The sequence below is a fragment of the Pogona vitticeps genome, chromosome W (genome assembly GCF_051106095.1).
Source record: "Pogona vitticeps strain Pit_001003342236 chromosome W, PviZW2.1, whole genome shotgun sequence".
NCBI classification, from domain to species: domain Eukaryota; kingdom Metazoa; phylum Chordata; class Lepidosauria; order Squamata; family Agamidae; genus Pogona; species Pogona vitticeps.
The window spans coordinates 2,463,024-2,484,504 of record NC_135798.1 but is presented as its reverse complement, the minus strand read 5'-3'; the positions used below and the strand labels follow the sequence as shown (position 1 = coordinate 2,484,504).

General features: G+C 41.7%; 3 protein-coding genes across 3 annotated transcripts in view; 2 read left to right on the top strand and 1 right to left on the bottom strand.

The window, feature by feature from the left end:
- The window catches only part of LOC144584981 (uncharacterized), a 464,602-nt gene that overhangs the window by 14,112 nt on the left and 429,009 nt on the right, over positions 1–21,481 (top strand).
- The window catches only part of LOC144584976 (uncharacterized), a 178,045-nt gene that overhangs the window by 14,081 nt on the left and 142,483 nt on the right, over positions 1–21,481 (top strand). The gene's annotated exons all lie outside the window — the stretch shown is intronic.
- LOC140702921 (uncharacterized) lies at positions 7,069–21,108 on the bottom strand. Its single transcript, XM_078382377.1, has 2 exons — positions 13,486–21,108; positions 7,069–12,578 (listed from the first exon to the last, which is right to left on the bottom strand). Exon 2 carries the CDS (start codon positions 12,485–12,487, stop codon positions 10,448–10,450), a length of 2,040 nt encoding a protein of 679 aa, XP_078238503.1. The 5' UTR covers positions 12,488–12,578; positions 13,486–21,108; the 3' UTR covers positions 7,069–10,447.

The window sequence follows — 21,481 nt, the reverse complement described above, 5'->3', positions numbered from 1 at the left end:
CTGGGGAAAAAAAAAATATAGCTGACCAAAGGGAGTGGGAGTTTCCCTAGATAAAAAGACAGTTTAAAAAACAGCAAGAGAGAGTTCGTTTTTTGCTGCTGAGAGGAAGAAGACAAGATGGAGATTTATGATGGACTGAAGAAACATTTACATGATTGATTTTATAGTCGTTGCTGAAATATCCCTACAACTAAAAAAAACTTCTGTGCTTTATCAGCTGTATTCAAGGACGTGAGATAATAATTTTTTTTTTATTTAGAGATTGTGTTTAAGTATTTTTCTAGAGAAATGCAATGAAGGGGAGGGAAACTGCTTAGAGTAAAAATAATTGTACAAATATCTATTTATATTATATTAGAGTTATGTTGATTTAATTCTTTAATAAATACTTCTGTCTATTTGACAGTTTAAAATTATGTTCTTTCCTGACCAAACCGAATGCATTTTGAGTACTGAATTTACGCTACCTAATTAATGGATGATTCAGCCCAACCAATTAAAATCTTATATGTCTGTGTTGTGTTACATAAAATCAAGTGGGCTTTTTGAAGCAGACAAGAGTAAAGCTCCTAACTGTTTGTATTTGGGCTGACGGACAGTAGAGAGAGGGGATTGCTTTGTTTGTTTATCAAATCCCTACTTGTGCTTCTCTAATTACTTTATTACAGCTTCTTAGGAACTGAATGAAGTAAATAAGAGTCGTTATATGGTGGCCGCGGTGGGATGAAACACGTGCTTTGTCTATTTTTGCTGGCAACAGTTTGAAGATTTATAGCTAGGCAACGATCGTAAAAGTAAGACGTTAGCCTACTATATATTTGATTTATGGCATTAAAAGCAGTGTCTGCTTAAAGCAGAGCTGTGTGAGTAAGTGAAAAGCTAATGGGTTTTCTTTGATAAAAACATTAGCCATGCAGGAGTTTGGTAGGAAAGAACGTTTTTAAAGTTAAATTGGCTTATTAAATGTACATTTTTCTCTGAGTGAATTCCTTGAACTTCACAAGCATTTCTGCAGTGATTTTTTTTTCCCTATGTGCTAATTTCATTTTTAAAGCACATGGACAGTTTTGCATCTTTTTTGGCATCAGAGAGAAGGAGAAGGGCGACATCTCGTGGTCCACGGGGTACATTGCTCCGAGGAGATGTCGAAGTGACACCTGGTGGTCTTCAGACATTATTGCAGCATGACATTTCAGATTCTTACGAAGCTGATACAGAAAGTGCAGCTCATCTATCTCCAGTAAGCAGACGGTTGCAACTAAGTGAGATGATGGCTGGAGTTCAAGAAGATCAAGCTATTGAAGACCAAAGAGGAGAAGAAGTAAGGTTAGATGATGAAGAAGCAGCAGCAGCAGCAGCAGCAGCATCCCAACTGGATGAAGAATTAGACCCAATTGACAAACTATCCAAGATGTTTGCTAGTTTTATTGCTAACCAAAATCAAGAGAAGAGAATCAGAGAATTGGAGTTAAGGTTGTCCAAACAGTACAGAGAAGCAAAACTCCAGCAAATGGAAAAGGAAAGGAAGCGAAAAGAGGAATATGACAAATCGATTGCCAGTGTGAACAGAAATAACCTACCTTTTTATCATGAGGGTATGGACGTTTTATCATTCCTATCTTTGTATGAGAAAGTTTGTCAAGATTTGAAGATCCCTCAGAAATGGTACATACCTTTGATTCGTACACAATGTAGTGGACTTCTTGCTGAGATTGTGGCAACTGTACCTAATGAGGACGTCGAGTGGGAGATTTTTCGTGAATATATCAAACGAAAATTTGGATACACTCCAGAAATTTTGAGACAAAATTTCAGGAAACTGAAAAAACAACCTAATGAGTGCTACTCTGCAATGGCTGATAGGTTAGAAAAACTTGGGGATCAATGGCTAGACTCAGTAGGCGCCAGTACTTTCCAAGACATGAGAACACTGATGTACCAAGAACATTTTCTTTCTTTAGTACCTGCAGAGATCAGAAGTGTCTTAATGCAGAAGAGGTTCAAGGATCTGCAAGAATTGGCCTTAAGAACCGATGAGTTACTTTCCTTCAAACGACCTGACCCGACGGTTAGGCCGAAGACTGCACCAGCGTTCCCCAGGAAACAGAGTTCATTTCAAACTAGAGAGTCTTTTGAGCAAGATCCCAGACGAAGGATAGAAGATACACGTAAGAGTATAGCTCCGGGACAGACAAGACCACCTCTCAAATGTTTCGAGTGTGGTGGTTCTCATTTGAGAAGAGACTGTCCTAAGTTAAACATGCCGGTTAAACAGGAGAAAGAGCCTGGGAGAAGAACATCTGCTCCAGTACCACCCAAAGGCAGACCTAGTGCTCCTAAGATGGCTTATACAAGTATAGAGTCAATAGGAACTGTTCAAGACCATATTCACAGTACTACATCATCAGTACCCTTCCAGTCAAGCATTCGACATTCACATAGTCAAGAGGGTGGAAGAGCAACTAGAACCTCAACTCAAGCTAATGGGGCTCAAGCCAAAATTAATTATGGTGTACCTCGTGTTTTGAACTTACGAATGGATTCTGTAACCTCAGACTACATCGGAGAAACTGCTGATGGACAAAAATACTCTATTTTAGATCCTGACACCATAATACCAGATTACCAAAGGAACTGGACTATAAGGAAGTTCACCGAGACTGTTTTTTTGCATACACCATCCGGAGATGTAGCTTTATGTGCTTTCAGAGATTCTGGAGCTGAACTTTCTTCAATAAGCCGTCAGTTTCTTGATCCAGCTTTGGTCTTGTATAACTTGAGATGCCCCATAAGAACCTATGCAAGCGAAGGAGATGAGCTAAAACATATTCCTGTCGCGTATCTGAAAATTACATACAAGTCCTGGACCGGAGTAAAACATATTTTGACCCATGAGGGGAAACCTGACTTTCTTCTAGGAAATGATCTCGCTGTGTTGGACGAAATACAAAGCCAAGGTCCACCTGTAATTCAAGTAGTTACCCGATCCCAGAGCAAGAAGATGCGAGAAGTTGAACCAATAAAAGAACTAGACTTAGAACTAGAAGAGGAGGAGCCAGATCAAAGTTATGAGCCAGATGAGGAACAAGATTCAGAATATGAACAAGATCAAGTATTTCCAGATGATATTCCAGAGGAAGAGCCTACTCCTGATGATATTCAAGGAGAAGAGTCTACACCGCAACAGCTCTTTGAGACCGAATCTGATGACTCAACTACAATTGAGGCCGAAATAGAAGAAATCGTTCCTAAAGGATCGGAGGTCTTTAGACAAAAGCAAATTAATGATCCCTCTTTAGCATCTTTAAGAACCCGTGCAAACGAATACGCTCAACAGCCTGTCCAACAGTCAGCATACTTTCTATGGGGAGAAAATGGACTGTTATACCGTGAGTACTATCCCAAGGATTTTATGGCAGCTCAACCCGTGCGACAGTTAGTAGTGCCCTCAGATTATAGACTGAGAATTCTTGAAATGGCACACGATCATCCTTCCAGTGGACACCAAGGTATGAGAAAGACACTCAAGAGAATTTCTCAACATTTTTACTGGCCTGGTCTTTCCAAAGCCGTAAAGGAATATGTTGGTTCCTGTGATGTTTGCCAAAGAGTAGGACACCAAACAGACCAAACCAAGGCTGAAGTGCAAGTTATGGAGATACCCGACCAAGTGTTCAAGTATCTACAAATGGATGTATTAGGACCATTCATCCCTACTAAGACCAAGAAGAAGTACATCATCACTTTCATTTGTTCTGCAAGCAGATGGATTGAAGCTTATGCAATCAGCAACTTGTCAGCTACCACCATAGCTAGAATCATCGTGGACTTATGCTCACGTATTGGTGTTCCATCCAAAATCATTTGCGATCAAGCAGGAGCTTTCACTAGTGAACTCATGAAAAAAATCTGCGAAATAAGTGGTATCACTCTTAGCTTCAGTACTTCTCATCATCCTCAATCACACGGAATGGTGGAAAGAGGTCAACAGACTTTACTTCGTATGATCAAGACGATGACCCAAGAGTATGGGAACATTTGGGACGAACTCTTGCCTTTTGCTTTATTTGCCTATAGAAGTTCCGCTCATTCTTCACTAGGTGGATTTTCCCCGAGCGAGTTGGTATTTGGAAGAAATCTTCAAGGACCTTTGGATATCCTGAAATCCGAATGGGAAGGTGCGGTCAAATCTAGTTCAGCACCAGTTGCAGAATTCGTCCGACAACTTCAAGAGAAACTTTTAGCTGTTCAAGAGTTAGCTAGAGACAACTTGATGAACGCTCAAGCTGAACAGAAATACTATCATGACAAGAAATCCCGACACAGAGAATTTGCAGTGGGTGATTTGGTGTTAGTACTGAACCCGCTCAGACCTTCTAAGTTAGAAGTGGTCTGGGAAGGTCCAGGAGAAATTGTTCAAAGATTTGGAGATGTTAATTATCTTGTTAAAATGCTGGATTCTAAAAAGAAACCTGTTCTTTATCATGTCAATAGACTGAAACGTTACAAAGATAGGTCTGCAATGGTTTTTCAATATCATGCTGAGTATTTCCATTCTTCCAATGAACCAATTGATATGTTGTCAGAATTGCAAGATGCAGGTGATTGGTCTGATAATATTATCTTAACAGGTAATCAAGATCAGAAGGATCAGTTGTACCAGGTCCTAGAACGACATCAAGATGTGTTCTCAGACAAACCAGGTTACACAAATTTAGTCAGTCATGAAATCACTACAGATAGTGATGCGCAACCTATACGGTCGAGCCCATACAGAGCAATTGGTAATCATGCTAAACAAATTGAGCAAGAGATTCAAAAGATGTTATCTCTAGGAGTTATTGAAGAGGCAATCAGCCCTACTTGGACTTCACCTGTGGTACTAGTCCCTAAAAAGACTGCTACAGGTGAAATTCAAGAAGTGAGATTTTGTGTTGATTATAGGAAGTTGAACAGTGTTACCAAATCGGATCCTTACCCTTTGCCTAGAATGGATGATTTGATTGAACACCTTGCTAAGGCTAAATTTATAAGTATCCTTGACCTAAAGAATGCTTATTGGCAATTAGATATGGCAGAAGAATCACGAGATAAGACCGCTTTCATCACACATGTGGGAACTTTCCGGTTCCGCAGAATGCCATTTGGTTTGAAAAATGCAGGTGCTTCATTTCAAAGGATGATTGATAAACTTTTGCAAGGTTTACCTTATGCTAATGCTTATCTTGACGATGTTGCGATTTTTAGTAATGATTTTGAATCTCATTTGGCACACATTGAAACTGTTTTGTCCAGACTTCAACAAGCAGGACTGACAGTAAAAGCCAGTAAATGTCAATGGATGCAGGGAAAGGTCATGTATTTAGGACATTTGATTGGGCAAGGAGAAATTCAAACTATACAAGCAAAAGTTCAAGCTATCAATGATTGGCCTATTCCTAAAACTAAGAAACAAGTACGCTCGTTTCTAGGTCTAATTGGCTACTACAGAACGTTTATTCCGGATTTTAGTAATTTGGCAGCACCTTTGACAGAGCTAACTAGAAAAAGAGAACCTGTCAAAGTAAAATGGACTCCTGAATGTCAAAAGGCTTTTGATGCCTTAAAAGCTAAAATTGTTGATGCGCCTATTTTGAAATCTCCTGATTTCAACAAACCTTTCGTATTACAAACTGATGCATCTGAATTAGGTCTAGGAGCTGTTTTATTGCAACAAGGAGAAGATGGAAACCTTTATCCAATATCCTATTTCTCTAGAAAACTTTTGGAACGCGAGAAACACTATGCTATTCCTGAAAAAGAGGCACTTTCAGTTTTTTGGGCATTGAATCTTTTGAGACCGTATTTATGGGGGCGCAAATTCACGCTTCAAACCGATCACCGAGCTTTAGTGTGGTTACAAAGTATGAAATCTCATAACCAAAAATTGTTAAGATGGAGTTTAGCATTACAAGATTTTGATTTTAATATCCAACATATTCCAGGAAAATTGAATATAGTAGCAGATAGTCTTTCTAGAATGTATGAAGAAGAAAACTCATGCAACACTGAGCGTTGACTTAGATATCTGATGTAATTTCATAGAATGTAGTGTTTCATTATTTCATATATACTTTTGTAGTAGAGTTTTGATATATAACATGTTTTATATTTTCTTAATTCCTTGTATCAAATTACTATAAATTAGATAAGTAGACTAATCTGAATTTCTGTGTAATTTCGGGGGGCGTGTGAGGAATTAAGTTAGGCAGCAAGAACTTTCACCTAGTTTTTTCTGCACATTGCTTATCTGGTAACTGGGGAAAAAAAAAATATAGCTGACCAAAGGGAGTGGGAGTTTCCCTAGATAAAAAGACAGTTTAAAAAACAGCAAGAGAGAGTTCGTTTTTTGCTGCTGAGAGGAAGAAGACAAGATGGAGATTTATGATGGACTGAAGAAACATTTACATGATTGATTTTATAGTCGTTGCTGAAATATCCCTACAACTAAAAAAAACTTCTGTGCTTTATCAGCTGTATTCAAGGACGTGAGATAATAATTTTTTTTTTATTTAGAGATTGTGTTTAAGTATTTTTCTAGAGAAATGCAATGAAGGGGAGGGAAACTGCTTAGAGTAAAAATAATTGTACAAATATCTATTTATATTATATTAGAGTTATGTTGATTTAATTCTTTAATAAATACTTCTGTCTATTTGACAGTTTAAAATTATGTTCTTTCCTGACCAAACCGAATGCATTTTGAGTACTGAATTTACGCTACCTAATTAATGGATGATTCAGCCCAACCAATTAAAATCTTATATGTCTGTGTTGTGTTACATAAAATCAAGTGGGCTTTTTGAAGCAGACAAGAGTAAAGCTCCTAACTGTTTGTATTTGGGCTGACGGACAGTAGAGAGAGGGGATTGCTTTGTTTGTTTATCAAATCCCTACTTGTGCTTCTCTAATTACTTTATTACAGCTTCTTAGGAACTGAATGAAGTAAATAAGAGTCGTTCACACTCTCTTTCTCAACACACGCTGCCACCAACCACACACATATATCTGACTCCTCAGACAAAGGTATGGATTTTTAAAAGGAAAATGTTTGTTTATTGTAACAAGTAAATAAGTTAATCACTATAATCATTACATAAATAAAGTATCCGCTCAACCACACTAACACTCAGACCTTCACTAACACAGTACTTCATGCCCTAACTCAACTCTCACTCTAACTCTAACTCTCCAAAACTGACTCACATCATTCACTCCCCCCCTTATATACACAGCTCCACCTCCTGGAGTCCCACCTCCTGCCCTGCCATAGGCAGATGAGCTCCAGCATAACATTGATAGGCAGGTGACGTCATCGCAGCCATCACACCGGGCAACCCCTCATAGACGCCATAATAGACGCCCTGGAGGGCTTCTGCCCACCAACGGGTGACGCGCAGGAGGAGCAAGTTCTCATTGGGTCTCCATTGTTCTTCCCTGGGTGGAGCTAGAGGAGGAGGAGGAGGCGACCCCTCAGGTATTAGGAGGAGCGCCCCCAGACTACTAAAGGGAGCGAAGGGCTGGATGGAGAAGGGAGAGTGGGGGGGGAAGGAGATGGCAAGCAGAGCCTTCCTCCCCCCCTTATACCCTGCATGGACTCCAAGGCAAGGAGGGGGGTGGGCTCCCTCCTGAGAAAAAGTGGGGCTGAGGACCAAGGGGGCCCCTTGAAATGCTGAAGGGGGGAGACACCCCCAGCGTACCCTCCCCTTCTGGGGAAATTGGCCTGAAACCAGAAGGAAACCGAGGCCCTCAACTTCGGGGCTCCACAGGGCTCCTGGTCAGTTACTCCCAGGGGGACTTCACAGGATGCTGCATTAGCACACTCCCACCTCCACCCCCATGGCAATGAAAATCTCCCCCTTGAAGAAACTTCCCTCTTTCTCCAGACTCAACCGGGACTACCCGTTGGGCTCACGCCATGCAACCCAACTGGAAGAGACTGGAGCGGGTGATGGTGGCTGCCCACAGTCAATTGGGAGGTGACCTTGCACCCCAGATTTCTGTTCTGTCCCCCCTCCTTCCTACTGAGAGACCCCCACCTTCTCACTCTTGATCTTCCTTTTGGTTTCTTTTGGGGGGTGGGGGAGCTTCCTTCTTCTGTTCTGATCCAGCTTCTCTCCCACCCACCCTTTTCGTCCCTTTTCTGCAGGATGGGGCCGTGGTGGCTGACAAGGAGCACTGGGTTCTTTCATCTGTGCGGAGGGGCCGAGAAAATTGGGTGTCCTAACCAGGTAAGCACACCAATCAAGACAGAGAGCTCAATATTTCTTCCCTCTTCCTGGCTGCATGGTGCCTCCCTTGTTTCCCCAGTAGTAGGTACTCCGAGGTGTACAACCGCCCAAAGCCATCATGTTAAGTCCCACCCGTTTTCATCTCCCACTCCCTTCTTTACCTAGACTCCGGACTCTTTACTTATTTTCGTCCTTTTTTGGTCTGTGTTCCTCTTTTCCCAACCCCCCCCCCCCCCGGTCCTCTTTCTTATTGTTTCCTCCTCTTCTGCTTGGTGCAGTTACTTGCAATAGGATCCTCTTATCCGTTTCCTCTTACCTAGTTTCTTGAGACTTCCTCAAAAATCCCTCACATCAGCAGGATCATTAACTAAGGGTTATATACTCATTATTTGCAATAGCAGCATTATTCAATCATCTTGCAAAAACAGCACCTACCTGCTATCTATCTCAAGGGGAAGTTCCTGAAATTGATGATTATATACAATTCCAAAACTTGTTAATTCTGTACAAGTTCGTTTATTTGCATCATTTCTAGATTTCATACTGAAATATACTAAATCCAAAAAATATGTAAGGCACTCTTACAGGCATGAGGAAAAAAACAGTAGGTAGAGATCTTTAAATACAAACATCATACAGTTATGCAAAAACTGCAGGCTTACTTAAAATACATCCTTGCACCATGTAAAAAGATGCAGCAACTTAAATTTACATAATAAAACACTGAATTTAAAATGCAAACAATATTAAAACACTGGTGCTCATAATCTCGAAAGACAGAATACATCTTCAAAACACTTCAAACATCCTAAGAATAAAATGATAAAAATAAAAAAACCCTAATCATTTTCCATGAAAGACAAGCAAAAGTATTTAAACTTTAAAAATAAATATATACAAAGTAAAAAAGCACTATTTGGCTGTAAGTGTGTTGTTAAGAAACAGAAAATTTTGTTCTCACCCAGCTGCTTGTAAAATCCATTGGTGGCTGTCACTGCCACACTGTTATCTTTCCGCTCTTCCAAGGAATTTCACCCGGCATCATGAAACCAAACATCTATGTTTCTCCATTCCTTTCTAATAACACTTTGTGTGAGATCTCTCCCAATATTTTTATCCCTTTGTTATGCATCAATCAGCAAAACCAAATTTTCTGAAGGCTTAGATTTCCCAGCCTCCGAGAAGGTCAGATGTTAAGGAGCAAAGGATTTGGTCACCTCTGACCCAGTGCAGTCCAGCGCCTGAAGAGATCTGAGCTTGAAAAACCAACCTTTCCACTCCTTCCAACATTCCCTGCCATGAAAAAGCAGTATACTCTAAATATAACAGCATAGAAGCTCCCAGTTCTTCATAAACAATACTATATATATATAGTTTATAAAAAATAACTAATACAAATTCATTGGCACCCTCTTTAAAATTCAATTACTGTTATTATTTAGGAGGATAAAGACATATAAAACAAATGACATCTCCTCTCTCTTCACTACTTGCTTTTCTTTCATCAGTTAGTCTTAGAACATCAATCCTTTTCTCTTTTTACACTAATTTTGTAAAAGCTTCCACTGTACAATATACGCTTGTTCTCATTTTTTTAGCAAAACGTTCCACGTCTATTTTGTGGTATCTCTCTGTTAATTAATGATAGAAGTAAAACAATTAACAGGTGGCACTTCAAAATGCACTCCATTTTGTCTCTTTTTCTCTCTGTTTTGCATTGAGTCAGCTTTTAGTTGCTTAATCTTTACACTGGAAACCAGCAAAAAACTGAATGAGCTTCTTTTTTTTAATTTTTTTTTTTTTTACATAGGGGGTGACAAAAAGGAAAGGGGGACTTAAGAATTTATGGGGAAGAGGAGAGACCATAACATGCTAACAACCATTCGAAACTTAATGCCATATCATAGTTTTAAATTATTCTGTTTTCTCTTTTCTGCCTTTTAGATTAAGCTCTCATTTCACGTTGCCTGTTAATTTAGTCCATTTGTTGAATAGGTCCCATCTTTCTGTTGCCTTTTGTAGGGGATAATCCTTCATGACTTCTGATAAAATGTCCATTTCTGCTATTTCCTGTATTTTTCCAATAAGATCTTCTTGCTTCGGTATCTGAATGAGCTTCTTATGCCTTGTTTCATTATCAGGAGCTCTGGATAACCCTTTCCACATTCCATGCATTTCTATGGTTTCTCCCCAGTGTGAGTTCTATGATGTAACCTAAGGTTACCACTCTGACTAAAGCTCTTTCCACATTCTATGCATTTCTGTGGCTTCTCCCCAGTGTGGGTCCTTTGATGCAACCTAAGGTTACCACTCTGACTAAAGCTCTTTCCACATTCTATGCATTTGTATGGTTTCTCTCCAGTATGAGTTCTTTGATGTTTCCTAAGGTCACAATTCTGACTAAAGCTCTTTCCACATTCCATGCATTTATGTGGTTTCTCCCCAGTGTGGGTCCTTTGATGCAACCTAAGGGTGCTACTGTGACTAAAGCTCTTTCCACATTTCATGCATTTATGTGGTTTCTCCCCAGTGTGAGTTCTTTCATGTTCCCTAAGATTACTACTGTGACTGAAGCTCTTTCCACATTCTATGCATATATGTGGTTTCTCCCCAGTGTGAGTCCTTTGATGTGAATTAAGGTGACTACTGTTACTAAAGCTCTTTCCACATTCCATGCATTTATGTGGTTTCTCCCCAGTGTGAGTTCTTCCATGTTTCTTAAGGTCACCACTGTGACTAAAGCTCTTTCCACATTTCATGCAATTGTACGGTTTTTCCCCAGTGTGAGTTTTTTGATGTGACCTAAGGCAACCACTCATACTAAAACTCTTTCCACATTCCATGCATTTATGTGGTTTCTCTCCAGTGTGAATTATTTGATGTAACTTAAGATGACCACTGTGACTAAAGGTTTTTCCACACTCTATACATTTATATGGTTTCTCCCCAGTGTGAGTCCTTTGATGTAACCTAAGGGTGCTACTGCGACTAAAGCTCTTTCCACATTCCATGCATTTATGTGGTTTCTCCCCAGTGTGAGTTCTTTGATGTAACCTAAGGTGACCACTCATACTAAAGCTCTTTCCACATTCTATGCATTTATGTGGTTTCTCCCCAGTGTGAGTTCTTTGATGTGATCTAAGGTGATCACGGCGACTAAAGCTCTTTCCACATTCCATGCATTTATGTGGTTTCTCCCCAGTGTGAATTTTTTCATGTGCCCTCAGGGTACTGCTATGACTAAAGCTCTGTCCACATTTCATGCATTTGTACGGTTTCTCCCCAGTATGAGTTCTTTGATGTGTTCTAAGGTGACCACGGCGACTAAAGCTCTTTCCACATTCCATGCATTTATGTGGCTTCTCCCCAGTGTGAATTTTTTCATGTGCCCTCAGGGTACTGCTATGACTAAAGCTCTTTCCACATTTCATGCATTTGTACGGTTTCTCCCCAGTATGAGTTCTTTGATGTGTTCTAAGGCCACCAGTGTTACTAAAGCTCTTTCCACATTCCATGCATTTATGTGGTTTCTCCCCAGTGTGCGTTCTTTCATGTTTCCTAAGGTCACCACTCTCACTAAAACTCTTTCCACATTCCATGCATTTATGTGGTTTCTCCCCAGTGTGAGTTCTTTGATGTGCCCTCAGGGTACTGCTATGACTAAAGCTCTGTCCACATTTCATGCATTTGTACGGTTTCTCCCCAGTATGAGTTCTTTGATGTGTTCTAAGGTGACCATGGCGACTAAAGCTCTTTCCACATTCCATGCATTTATGTGGCTTCTCCCCAGTGTGAATTTTTTCATGTGCCCTCAGGGTACTGCTATGACTAAAGCTCTTTCCACATTTCATGCATTTGTACGGTTTCTCCCCAGTATGAGTTCTTTGATGTGTTCTAAGGCCACCAGTGTTACTAAAGCTCTTTCCACATTCCATGCATTTATGTGGTTTCTCCCCAGTGTGCGTTCTTTCATGTTTCCTAAGGTCACCACTCTCACTAAAACTCTTTCCACATTCCATGCATTTATGTGGTTTCTCCCCAGTGTGAGTTCTTTGATGTGACCTAAGGTTACTACTCTGACTGAAGCTCTTTCCACATTCCATACATGGATACATTTTCTCCCCTGCATGTGTTCTTTGATGTCTACTGAGGTGAAATGCATTTACGTGGTTTCTCCCCTGCGTCAGTTCTTTCATGTGAAGTCCATGCATGGCCATTTCTATTTTCAGTTTTCTGTTTTCTTGCTTATGAGTTCTGCCCAGGTTGCCCCAGATGTTGCTGGGCAATTCTTTTTCTCCTGTCCATCATCTGGTCGATTAGAAAAAGAAGAGATACAATAACTTCTAAAATCTGCAGGAATAAGGAATTATCTATTCCCACTCCGCCTGAGTCATGGATGAGGAAGGAAAGGCAGCCAAAAAGGTGAGGAAAGAGAAACAGGGATGGGATGATGCCAGACCGGACGATGTTCCTTTGGGCTTGAAGTTGGAAGGGCTCTTCACTGGAATCTTTTGGAGGGAGGAGTCATGAAGGGAGGATCATTTCCTCACCCAAGTAAGTACATCAAATTCAAAGTACATTAACTTTTTTCCTTCTCAAATTCTCCCCAATGATTGTACTTAAGTTTGCAGAAAATTAGAAAGGAATTTCTCAAAGCTGATTAAAGAGGAAACAAATAATTTAATTAAAGATTTTAAAAGCAAAAAAATGAATAACAAGGGTGGGAAAGGACAGTGTTAGAAAGGATATGTAAAAGTGGATGAATGCAGCTAGATTATTAGACTCGGGAACTGGTAAAGAGAAGTTATTGGTAAATGCCGGGAACTGACAAAGTCTACAGAGATTATTATTCAGAGGACAAAGAGAAAGGACAAGTCCACGAAAGGGATGGGATGTAGAATTTATAAAATGCTATTATGTGTAGAGGATCATCAGGAATTTCTGAAAACAGGATAGGAAGCAGAGATGGTCAGGGAAATAGGTACAGAGGTAATAGAATCTTAGAACTGCAGAGGTAGAAGGGAAGTGAATTCCCAATTTCTAGCTCCAGAGTTAGGTACTTAAAGCAATGTGTATGGAAAGGGGGAAGAGAAAAATTTGATAAACCACATCAGTGAGAATAAAAACAAAAATTTAAACATTGAAATTCAGAAGGTATTTGACCGAAGCTAAATTAAATATTACAAATTCTAAATGCTGCATATTACAGTTGTACCTCAGTTTACGAAATCGATGTGTCCTCCAGGACATTACGTCATGCGAAAAATACAGAAACTGGAACGCAGGTTGCCATAGCAATGGTGGTGGCGCTACAAACCTCCAGGCACAGGGAAATTTCCTTCACAAAGTGAAAAAACAGCCAGGAAAGACATTTAAAACTGAGGCATTATTTCAAACTGCTTTCCATTCATAACCCAGAAATTGTGTAAACCAATGTGTACATAAAACGAGATACTACTGTACCTCAAAGGTATTATTCTTAGAAGTACTACCTGTTAAACGTACAGGGCCAGATATTTATTTATTTATTTAATTTATACCCCACCCATCTACTCTGGCAGCTAACATTAAAAAAAGGAATTAAAAGAATATAATAAAATAAAAAACAACAGTAGTAATATAGGTCAAGATGGGGAAAATAATTCAAGTGATGACAGGAGGGAAAGCCTGCCTATAGAGCCAGGTCTTACGTTTGCACTTAAAAACACCCAGTGAGGGAGCCAGACAGATCTTTCTTTCCGGACCTCCCTCTTTGTTAGGCCCCTCAGTCATCCTTCCTGGCTAGAACAAGCGATTCGGTTAGATCTAGGTTGGAGGAGGAGTTCTGCTAGATATCAAAGTCCTGAACCGTTTAGGGCTTTATGTCATCATTAACATTTTGAAATCAAAGTAAAAATCAATGGGCAGCCAATGCAAAGCAGCCAGAGTGGGGGAAATATGCTGATATTTTCTCGTCCCACTGAGAAGTCTGGCCACCCCATTATGCACCATTTGAAGCTTCCGCATCAATCTCATAGGTAGCCCCAAGTAGAGCGCATTGCAGTAGTCTAATCTCGTGACTACAAGCGCATGGACCACTGTGGTGAGCGCTCCAACATCAAGATAAGGATGCAGCTGGGCAATCCGCCACAGATGGAAATAGACAGAGTGGATCACTGGGTTTCCATGGTGAGTGCCGGATCCAGATGGACCCCCCCAAGCTGCGAACCTCACTCTTTGTGGTAAGAGTCACTCCCCCTAAAGAGAGGAGTTTCCCAAACCACCAATGGAGGGGCCAACCACCCTTAGGACCTCCGTCTTGTCTGGATTCAGCCTCAGCCCATTCTCCTGCATCCATTGCAATACAGCCTCCAGGCAGCGCTGAAGGGATGGAATGGCATCCACTCTGGTTGGAGAAAAGGAGATGTTGAGCTGGGTGTCATCATGCAGGTGGAGCTCAGGGGTCTCCACACATGGATGAGACGGTGGTGTCAAGAGGAGGGGTTTAGATTGATTTGGCACTCGGGAAGTTTTTGGGACAAGCCGGGCTTGTACAAGAGGGAGGGGCTTCACTTGAATGAACACAGAACTGAACTGCTGTCGCGTAACATTAAAAAGGTGGCAGAGCAGCTTTTAAACTGAATCCCGGGGGAAAGTTGACAAGAGCCGAGAGGCGTTCATTTCTGGACAACTCATCCCTGTGGAATGAGGGTGGAGAAGATAGAGAACCACAAAGTGATGATAGTGTAGTAATTAGGACTGGGAGTGTGATGGGATGGAAGGAGAAGCAAACAAGCTGCCCTTCTTGGGGGACCCCATAGGCAGGTGCTTTTATGCAAATGCTCAAAGCGTCTGAGTAAAGGTGAGAGAACTGGAACATTTTATTTATTTAACTTTTTTATTTACTTAACTTTTATTTGGAGGGTAGATATGTTTCATAGTGTGGCCATAACAGAAACCTGGTGGGATTCGGAGAACCAGTAGGATACCGCAATCCCAGCCGATAAACTCTAGAGGAGGGACAGGGAGGGCCGTGTGGGAGGCGGGGTGGCTATCTTGGTCAAAGAAGGGGTGGAATCCAGCAGAAATGGAGATGGACGGTGGGTCTGACTCCATCATAGAATCACTGTGGGTTAAACTGCCAGCCCCAAGGAGCAATGTGATAGTGGGTTGGGGGACTTGCTATCATCCTCCAGATCAAAACTTTGAGGGGGAAATGTTGGGAAAAATTTGAGGGGGGGGAATGATATGCAGAGAGAAATCAGGGAGGTGTCCAAAAGGGACAGGATCATACTCATGGGGAACGTCAATTATCCTCACATCGACTGGGCTGTGGCGTGCTCGGGTCAAGAAAGAGAGACCGGGTTTCTTGACATGCTAAATGACTACGTCTTGGAGCAATTTTTCATGGAGCCCAACAGAGGACAGGTGACTCTGGATCTAATGTCGTGTGGTGCTCAGGACCTGGTTAGGGACGGGAATGTCACTGAGTCGCTAGGGAATAGTGACCATGTTGTCTCCAGACACAAAAACCCTTGATTTATGAAGGGTGGACTTCCATCAAACGAGGAAGCTAGTGAGAAGGAAGTTGAAAGGGAAGGTTAAAAAAAAGTTTCCAGAGTGCATAGAGTTTTTAAAACAACAGTAGTAGAGGTCCAGCGGAACAGTATAATGCAAAAAACTAAGTCCCAAAAGGTGGATGGATAAGGAGCAGAGTTAGGTAGGTTTTAAAGGGCAAGGAGGGGTGCTTCCCTAAATGGAAATCCTTCCCAAATAAGGAAAACAAAAAGAAACACACACTCTGGCAAAAGAAATGTAAGAAGGTGAGACAGATGGCCAATTTGTGACTTTGTGGAACATATGACCAGCAATATAAGGGGGAATAATAAAAGCTTCTTTAAATATGTTAGAAGTAGGAAACCTGCCAGAGAAGTGGCTGGCCCTCTGGATGGTGAGGGAGGGAAAGGGGGACTTGGAGATTGCAGAGAAATTAAACAAGTTCTTCGCATCTTTTTTCATGACAGGCAACTTTGGGCAGATTCTGCTGCCCGAACGGCCCTTCTTGAATAATGAATTAAATCAGATACAAGTTACTCTATTCATGCCACAGATGTCACCAGGAGGTCTTCTCCGGAGGCCTGGAAAGGGTCAACAGGGACTCAAATGGGAAGGAGCCTTTTTCCAGCAGTAGAGGCAGCAGAAAACTAGCTATAAAGAGATTCACACCTTGGCTGAATTTCTATAGAAGACTTCAGGAGCCATAGATCTCTTGGAGAATTGGCACAAATATTGCTCCCTAAAAACTCAGTTAAGGAAGTTTATAAAAGAAAAAAGGCAGACGTTTATTTGGGAGCAACGGAGGAAGCTCCAACAGGCAGTGACCCAGAAAAACAATAAACTATTTTGGGCCATTATAGCCGGCTCCTCCAGGCTGGAAGTACAAAACCCTGCCATAATATCTCTACCAAGATGGGTTCCAAAATTTTTCAGACATTCTTTTTGACAAAGATAGAGCTGTTAGACCTTCTACACTCTTTGCTCTGTCTGATCATCCTCTTTGGCCACCAGTAACCATAGAATAGACCAAAGATCTAATCACTCAGTTACAAGGCAGAAAAGCAGCTGGCCTCGATGCCATTCCACTGGACTTATTGAAATGTGAACCGGACTGGTGGGCTTCACTCTTTGCTTCCCTTTTCACAGCTATAGATAATACTGGGATCCTGCCAAAATTCTGGACCACTGCATTCCTTGCCCCATTTATTAAAAAGGGGACCTACACCTCCCAGAAAACTTCACGTTTATTATCAGTAATTGGGAAACTCTATGCAAAACAGCAACTAATTAAACTTAATTCCTGCATCAATAACCAGACATTGCTAGGCCCTGAGCAAGCTGTTTTCGGGAAAGGTAAGGCCACTGGAGATAACTGCTAAATACTTTCGCATCTCATTAAAAAAACAGTTGAGCATGAAAATTCTAAATTGTATGTGGCTTACCTTGACTTAAAGGCAGCTTTCAATTCAGTAGACAGAGAGCTTCTCTGGGAAAAAAACTTGAAAGCATGGACGTAGATAAAAGACTTTTCCCTCGTAAGAATTTTATACTCTGGCACAACATGCCAACTTTATGTCTCTTGGAAAGTGGAGTTAACTGATCAATTTCCAACCAACAAGAGAGTGAAACAAGGCCGCATTCTTGCTCCCTCCCTATTCAACCTATTTACGAATGATCTATCCCCCTTTCTAGCCAGTGTGGAGGGGCATCCACCAAAACTGGGGATGCATCATGTCCCGATATTGCTTTATGTGGGATGATGCTGTTATCATCTCACGCTCCTGTCCAGGTTTGAAATGTTTAATCAACAGAACTGTGGAATACCTGGACAAAAACAAAATGCAAATAAATTATGATGAATCAAAAATTTTGGTTTTCTCAAAGTCGTGGAAGCAACTTCAATGGAATCTGAATGTGCACAAGATAGAAGAGGTAAAAGAGTATAAATACCTAGGCAACCTAACCATCTGCCACACCCCAAACCTTCACATATAATCTGTGCATGGACCAATCTGGCGAGAGAAAAGGAGGAAGGTAAAGGCTGCTTTTGCAAGTCCATGCAAGGACAGGATGATTGAGTAATTGGTCAAATATTAAATTAATAAGTAACATTAATTGATTGATTAATATTTAAATATTAATATTAAATATTAATTGTGACATGCCCCTATATGTCCCCAGATTATTTGACTAGCCTGAGGCCCATGACACCTTCTCTCCTTTATGCTGGCCACCAGTTGACCTCTGTCAACACCACAGTCCTCCCCCCGAATAAGTTTATTTTATGAGGGGAAAGCTGGCCGTTTGCCTTCGTAAACAAACAGCTACGTACATGCAAATACAATATCTTACTAATACTTATACATATCTTAAAATACAATTCTCTCTTTATTCTACACATAGAACTGTAAATATTCTACAGTTTGAATGACCGCAGGGAGATTAGGAAAAGGCAACATCCAAAAAATAAGGATAGAAATAAATAAGAGGGATCTAGGTAAAAAGAGGAGTGGGAGATGTAAACAGAGGTGGGACTTCCTGTGATCGGTTTAGGTGCACCGCATAGGCTGCACACCTTGGAGTACCCAGACCAATGGGGAAACAAAGGAGGGATTCTGCGGCCGGGTGTAGGGGAGAAATATTACGCTACCCGTATTGATGGGTGTGCCTACCCAGTTAGGACACCCGCTTTTGAAAAAGTGCTTTTCAATAAAGGACAGCTGCTTGTATTCGTGGTTGCCTGGTTACTGTATTAAGTAACAATGGTGTGAGCATTTCTCTCAATTGGGGGCTCATCCAGGATCCAAGTCTCCTGCCGTGGTCCCCTGCTGAGAAAACAGGGAGATGCGTCCCATTGATTTCAACGGCCTCCTTTCTCTGGCAGGGACCTTGGCTGCACAGATGGGACAACCCGAGACGTATGACACCACAGTGAAGGAGAGAGGGAAAATTTGTTGGGCACAAATCTAACAACCAGGCAACTCCGTGCACAGAACAAGGTAAGAAGAGTGGACTGTTAAGTATTGCCTTGGTGGTTGGGATCGGGACTGACTGACAGAGTGTGTTAGATGTGTCTTGGACACAAAGTGAGTGTGGAGTCTTGATCCACGATTCCACTGTATCCATGAGGAGCGTCCAGCCAGGAAAAAGAGGAAATGGGACAAAAGAGAAAAGGGGAAATGCCATCCCCCCATTTAGGATGTGAAGGGAAGAGAGAAGGAAGGAGATTAGAAATAAGAAGGACCAGGAGCAGAGAGTTAGAGAGAAGTGGAGGCCAGTACGGTGGAGGTGAAGAGAGTAAGGTATTGCTAGAAGAGTGGGAAGGTTTCTGGACGGAGAAATCATGGATTCATATGTGAGAGTCGATGACTATATCAAGAGAAGAGGTAGAAAGATGAAGGAATGATCACTCAGCCAGAAAAACTTTTTTACTGGGGCAAACGGGAGAATACAGGATGGACTTGAGAGGGAAGCGTGGATGCAAATAGCAAAAGAGAAAAGAGAGAATGTAAAACAGAAGAACCATCACCCACACGGGGGCATGGAAATGCCTTCCCAGAGGAGACGACTGGAGGGGGAGAGCGATGGCCTGAGGAGACACTGCCCCTCTTGCATCTCCTCGTGTCCGCCTCAAGGGAAGCCCCACCTAAAGAGAGTTACTGTAGTCTATTCTTAGAGACACAGAGTCATAGAGTTGGAAGAGACCACGGAGGCCATCCAGTCCAACCCCCTGCCATGCGGGAACATCCATCAAATTACTCCCAACAGATGGCCATCCAGCCTCTGCTTTAAAACTTCCAAAGAAGGAGACTCCACCACCCTTCGAGGCAGCCTCTTCCACGGCTGGACAGCTCTGATTGTCAGGAAGTTCTTCCTAATGTTCAAATGGAATCTCTTTTCCTGTAGTTTGAAACCACTGCTCCGTGTCCTAGTCTCTGGAGCCTTGGAAAACAAACCTGTCCCCCTCCTCAACATGACACCCTTTCAAATATTTAAACACGGCTATCATGTCCCCTCTCAACCTTCTTTTTGAAAGGCTAAATATTCCCGGCTTCCTAAGCCACTCCTCGTACGACATGGCTTCCAGACCTTTAAACATTTTGGTCGCCCTCCTCTGGACACGTTCCAGGTTGCCAACATCCTTTTGGAATTGAGGTGCCCAGAACTGGACACAAGACTCCAGGTGAGGTCTGACCAAAGCAGAATAGTGTGGTACTATCACTTCCCTTGATCTAGTCCAGTGGTGTCGAACTGTGGCCCTCCAGATGTTCTTGGCCTTCAACTCCCAGAAATCCTGGCCAGCAGAGGTGGTGGTGAAGGCTTCTGGGAGTTGAAGTCCAAGAACATCTGGAGGGCCACAGTTCGACACCACTGATCTAGTCAATATACTCCTATGTATGCAACGAAGAATCGAATTGGCTTTCTCGGCAGCCGCATCACAGTGCTGACTCGTGTTCGGCTTGTGGTTTACCAAGACTCCTGGATCCTTTTCATGGGTCCTGTTTTTCTAGCCAGGTGTCTTCCATCCTAGATCCTAGATCTGTGCAGATCATTATTTTCTGCCTCGCTGTAGGACCTTACATTTCTCCCTGTTGAAACTCATTTTGTTAGTTTTGGCCCATAACTCTAATCTGTCAAGGTCATTCTGAATTTTAATCCTGTCCTCTGCGGAATGACCAACCCCTGCCAATTTGGTATCATCTGCAAATTTAATCGGCATACTCTCTATTCCTTCATCCAAGGCATTGATAAAGATGTTGAATAACACGGGACCCAGAACAGAACCCTGTGGCACCCCACAAGTCACCTCTTTCAAGGACGAAGGGGATCCGTTTGTGATCACCCTTTGGGCTTGGTCAGTCAACCAATTACAAATCCACCTAACAGTAGCACTGTCCGTCCCAAACTGTACCAGCTTCTTTGCAAGAATATTGTGAGGAACCTTGTCGAAGGCCTTACTGAACTCAAGATATCCTACATCCACAGCGTTCCCTTCATCCACTAGGCCTGTAACTCTATGAAAAAGAGAGATCAAATTCGACTGGCATGACTTGTTTTTGAGAAACCCATGTTGACTTCTATTAATGACAGCATTGCTTTCTAAGTAATTACAAACTGTAAGGAAGGAAGGGAGGGAGGAAGGTAGGAAGGAGCATCTCATGCCAGGCTCCAAGATAAAACCTCCACCAACCCAGGGAGGAGGGGGGCAACATCAGGGAACCAGAGAGCAACAGAAACCATGCTTCCCATGGACACCTGCGATGAAAGCATCAGATACAAGCGGGTATTTCTCCCACTATTTTATATATATATATTTATATATTTATTTATTTATTTATTTTAATTTAATTTAATTTAATTTATTTATATGCCGCCCACACTACCCAAAGGTCTCTGGGCGGCTTACAACATTTAAAATACAATAAAAATTTGTAACAATTAAAATACCATTAAAATATATAAAATTGCCATTGGACCCACAGCTAATATTATTTCAGTTAAAAGCCTTCTGGAATAGGAAGGTTTTGACCTGGCGCCGAAATGTCATCAGTGTCGGTGCCAGACGAATCTCAGTCGGGAGGGCATTCCATAGTCTGGGGGCAGCTGCCGAAAAGGTCCTTTGTCTACAAGCCGCCGCTTATTTAAAATATTTTTACCCCACCTTTTCCCTTAAA